This window comes from Montipora capricornis, chromosome 4 (genome assembly GCF_036669925.1).
Source record: "Montipora capricornis isolate CH-2021 chromosome 4, ASM3666992v2, whole genome shotgun sequence".
NCBI lineage: Eukaryota > Metazoa > Cnidaria > Anthozoa > Scleractinia > Acroporidae > Montipora > Montipora capricornis.
Genome location: NC_090886.1, coordinates 29801365 through 29806364, shown reverse-complemented (window position 1 = coordinate 29806364; position 5000 = coordinate 29801365). Strand labels below are relative to the sequence as shown.

At 37.1% G+C, this 5000-nt stretch overlaps 1 protein-coding gene across 9 annotated transcripts in view; it reads left to right on the top strand.

Annotated features, from left to right (window-relative positions):
- LOC138045906 (uncharacterized) overlaps positions 1-5000 on the top strand; it is a 16823-nt gene that overhangs the window by 6871 nt on the left and 4952 nt on the right. For 2 of the 9 annotated variants that reach the window (XR_011131696.1, XR_011131695.1), the window contains 3 exons: positions 34-78; positions 228-353; positions 1138-1270. Coding sequence is in view for 1 of the 9 variants with exons in the window: in XM_068892542.1 (XP_068748643.1) it covers positions 228-353; positions 1138-1270 (259 nt within the window). In the remaining 8 variants the exon portion in view is untranslated. Of the gene's footprint in view, positions 358-1137; positions 1271-5000 lie in introns of those variants that run through there. The other 7 variants (XR_011131698.1, XR_011131694.1, XR_011131693.1 and 4 more) reach the window with 7 other exon arrangements.

Below are 5000 nucleotides of genomic sequence, written 5' to 3'. Positions count from 1 at the left end.
ACTCCATTTATAATCCATGCATTTCTAATTCAGATTCTTAACGAAGGCAATGGGCTCTGATCAAATCTTGTAATTAAGGTTTGTAATAGAAAGAATAATAATGTTGCACCAACAAAATCAATGATTATGTTAGAATTATGCTTCATGTGGTTTCAGTTGTGTTGGCAGGAATAGAGAAGAACTGGTGTTTCTATAAAATAATACAAGTCATGTACATTCTTTTCAAGCAATGTTTGAGGGGCGATATACAGCAATTGTATGCAACATTGCTGCTTGGCGATTGCCCATGTCATGGTTTCACACAAGTTCCAGGAAAGACTGGTGGGTTTTACCACTTGGTCTGTAGGCATGGGGTAAGTATGGGCCTCATTAACTTTTGGTAATCATAAACAACTTTTATCCGTTGAACAACTTTTATCCGTTGAAGGCAGCAGTTCAGTCTGTCGAAAGCTCATAGTTTTTTCAAAACTTTTTACCAGAGAACGATTTTACTTATTTCTTAGCATGAATCCTGGTAATGGATCTTCAATATTTTTACTTAAACACCACCTTAACAAGGGGTGGGGGAATAACTGCTTAGTCTTTATTGAGGCCTAAGTCAATCATAGAACATTCTATGCACTGAACGAACTAATCCCTCTACATTATACTATATGTACATAAAAGATCAGCATTTGAATCAAGTAAGTCTGACTTATCTTAGTTGGGTCGATTCATTGATTAAGTTAGAGTGGCCCACATCAGGGCATTCCAATTGAACAATTGAACACTTGCACACCTTGGAAATGAATTCAGTCTGTTTAATTAACTTGAATGTCTGGATCGACTGTAAGGTCGACAGCCTATTAATATAAGTATTATATTCAGTACAGTGGAACACCGTCAGTACGGTCACTTAAATCTACCAGAAATGGCTGCTTTAGTGCGATTGGCATATTAATGAGGTTTTTCTCACAAGAACATGTGTGGCGGTTTTTGCCAGACGCTTCAAAAATGGTTGTAAAAATGAGGTTACTGTATTACCGAGATGGTAGTATGGTAGCGGTTCCCTGTACATGTGCATGAAAAGTTGGACGTTTGCACTGGGCCAAATTAACACAACTAACACTAGCTCGTTTCACTTCATTACACTATTAGGTAACTGTGGCATCCAAGTTTCTCACCTTACAAGAATCAGTTCGCGACGCTGCGGATTTGTACCTGTCACTCAAGCATCCCCCACCCATTTTTGTTTGTGACACTCCGTGTGGCTTTGTTCGACACATGGATTGTAGGGACAAAACCACTGCCTCTAAATTGTGGAGAAGCAACAGTGGTTGTTTTGAGGTACCTTCCATGGACAAAATGCCTAAAGAGGTACTTTGTTACTGTTTGCTGTGTTCTAGTGTTTGCTAATGTAAAAATGATAAAAGTTTTTTGTTTTATGAGTAATTGAAAAGGATTCTGAATTATTAAGAGGAGGACAATGTTAAAGCATTATTTCATACCACTGCTTTGTATCACAGGTTAAAAAAAAAAACGAAAAAATCCAGGAGTGCTTTGAACAGCTTCAAAAATGCCGTAGGGGTTGTTCCTTTCAATAGGCTTGCGGAATAATTGTCATTTATTTCTCTTTTCACCGTGTTTTCATTGAACAAACTCAAACACAAGCAGATTGCAAGGTTACTGAAGCATCAAATTTCAAATTCTCTTGGTTGTAAAGTCTATCAAGGGGTTTTTCGTGTTTGCATGTGTGGGTGTGTTTGTGTGTGTGATGTGTGATTTTCTCTGATGTTAGGGTGTCAATGTGCCAGAAATAGTTCCAGCAGAATTCAAACCAGTCTCTGTAGATGTTCAGGAAACTGCAGACAAGTGGGTCCATCCAATAACTGGTTCATCACAAAGGTATATTCTTGGTGATAGGTTCCATTCTACCACCAACCCCCACAAGTCACCATTGTGCAATTTCCACGATATCAATTTGTGCCTGCAGGCTAATGCATTGAAAACCAGCTATCAAGAAGCGGAGAATAACAGAAAAAATAAGAAGAGACTACAAAGTGCTTGTGTCCAGGGTTTTGGAACTCACTTTTTATTTAATTTTCTCATGGACTTCTACCAGAATGAGATGATTATACACAAGCAATTGTTGAATTTGAAAAAGAGACTCCCTGAAGGTTTTCAAGTTAAAAGGGACAAGTACATGCGGTTTATATTTGAACCTGTTGAGCATTAGAATACATTACCGTTTTATTTACAGCTTAATCCTTTCACCGCCAAAAATGCAAATTGACACTTAATAGATTTTACCCTGTCTAACACCAGACGATTTTGCTCGTCAATGGGGGAGCCCGCGGCAGTGAAAGGGTTAACAACATCGAGATTCGCTCAAAAACTATGTCCCCAGTTGACAACGTCGAGATTCGCTCAAAAACTATGTCCCCAGTTAACCCTTTCACCGCCAAAAATGCAAATTGACACTTGCAGATTTTACTCTGTCTAACGCCAGACGATTTTACTCGTCAATGGGGAAGCCCTCGGCAGTGAAAGGGTTAACAACATCGGGATTCGCTCAAAAACTATGTCCCCAGTTGACAACGTCGAGATTCGCCCAAAAACTATTTCCCCAGTTGACCCTTTCATCGCCAAAAATGCAAATTGACACTTGTAGATTTTACTCTGTCTAACGCCAGACGATTTTACTCGTCAATGGGGGAGCCCGCGGCAGTGAAAGGGTTAACAACATCGAGATTCGCTCAAAAACTATGTCCCCAGTAGTTCTTTCCCCGCCAGGGACATTATTTTGGAGCTCCTAAGTTGAACAGCATTTCATTCCAGATATGACTGGTCTTCATCTTAAAATTTTAATATGTTCAGACTATTAATTTGTTTTTTTGTTGTAAACGGTACATGCATTATATTGATGTTCATTTTAAGAAATTCTCACGTACATTGAAACCTATTGTAAATATTTTTTCTCACTGCTGGACGTGTAATTGAGTCGAATAAAGACAAAATGTGTTGTTGTCAAAACGTCAACAGCACTGCTTAATTCATAATCATGTAAATTAGTAAATCTGTTCTTTGTACTATTTTTCTTTTCCTTTTTGGGTTCACTTGATTTAAGTAGGGATTTCATTAGGTATTCAAAACAACTAGGAGATTTGAAAACATGTAGAAAATGTTCTTCATTATCTTTTTTGGGAAATCAAGTCTTGGTAACTTAATGGTCCAGAAGCAACCGTTGAGCGGGTCTTGGTTCATGGCCCACTTTTTTGCTAAATTCTACTGCATCATTTTCAAATCTATAAAAAAAAAGGAATTGCCCTTGCATGTAATGCAGGCGTATAACAGCTTTACATCTCAAGACACTCATACTGTAACAACCTTGCACGATGCAAACTTCAGTCTATGTAACTTCATGATTTACGATTTGTTACATTCATGGCACTCCCAATTCTCATCTTCTTTTGGTACTGTTTTCACATTCGTGCATTCTCTGTGGATTGGCAATAAACAAAAACATGTTTGGTCTCGAACATAAGACAATAATTACACTATATTACCTTGAAACGTTTCTGTTTTTGATATCAGTTCATTGCATCATGAAAAGGTTTTTGGTGTGTTTTAACAGCCTCGAAGTCTTCTGGACATGGACATCATTAGCTAATAAGTATTGAAAGTGCAAATGCCACACACTCAACAAATTATTATCGGATGCGGTTTTCGTGATTTCTGTGAAAGTCAACGTTGACGTAATAGTAGGTAATTAGCTAATGAGAAAACAGGTGTGATAGTGATAATAACTTACTTGTGGTACCATTTGAAACATGTGTCACACATGATCCAAAAGCCTGACCATTCTTTTTTTTTATATGAGCTTTGTTTCTTGCATTTGGCACACACTTCTTGTTTTGAATTCTTTGCTGCAATTTCAAGAAAAGGGTAAATTAGTTGACAATATATGCCATGAATCTTTAATTATGTTCCTACTGGACTTGCCTCTCAGTTAAACTCAACACCTTACATTGGATTCAATCAATAAAATGTTTATTGTCACAGTCAATTGCTGCAGATCACTTGCAACGCCTTTTCGTGCTTTCAGCATAATGTGGACTTTAAATGGGAGAGATTAAATAGTAATCGTGCCAACCTTACTATTTATTATTTTAGTATCAGTGTAAAAAATAGATTTTCCAGTCTATGTTATTATTGAATATTACAATGCATTCTTTGTTTTAATTTTTTGTCAGCACAGCTGCTCTGATAAGGTTGAACATTATTACCTTGTCGTGGTAAAACCCCAATGCAACCAGGAGAGAACAATCGCTTCCGGGTTCCTTAGATGTTAAATCAGATGACAAGGAATCATTAATTAATTGTTTTACAATTATAATAATAATTACTGTTATTCAAAAAGACTGTGCATGATCATCACCCTCTATTGTTTAGTATGAAAAACTGAAAAATCACCTGTTGTCTCATTGGCCCTATTTGCAAGGACAGGGGTCTGCTCATGTTCTGTTAATGCATTTGAACAGGTTGGGACTTTCTCCCCCTGGAGTCGTTTTGCTGCTTCAAAGCCCTAGAGGTAAATTGAAATCCAGAAAACTCTGTTCAGTCAAGAGGGACAACTTTAGTCCTGTCTAACCTTTTGTAAGAAAGCATACTACCCAATCTATCAACACTGAGTTAGAGGTATTGCTAACATTGGACCCCCTTTTTCTGTTAAGGTTGTAAGTCACACAATGAAGTCACTACACAATGAACTCACCTTTTTGAAAAAGCTCCTGCTTTTCGGAGTGCAATTGGAAAAAACTTTTTTGCTTTCTGGGGTTAACTTCTGCAAAATAAACATGATTGCATTCACTTAAATTGTGAACAAAAAACTGAGAAGCATGTATAACACTGGATAGGCATGATGAATTTAACTTATTGTTCATTGTCATTAAATGAATCTCGTTTTCTTTATTTTTTTTTGTTCTCTAGACCTTGACTTTTTGTTATTTTCCAAACAAATT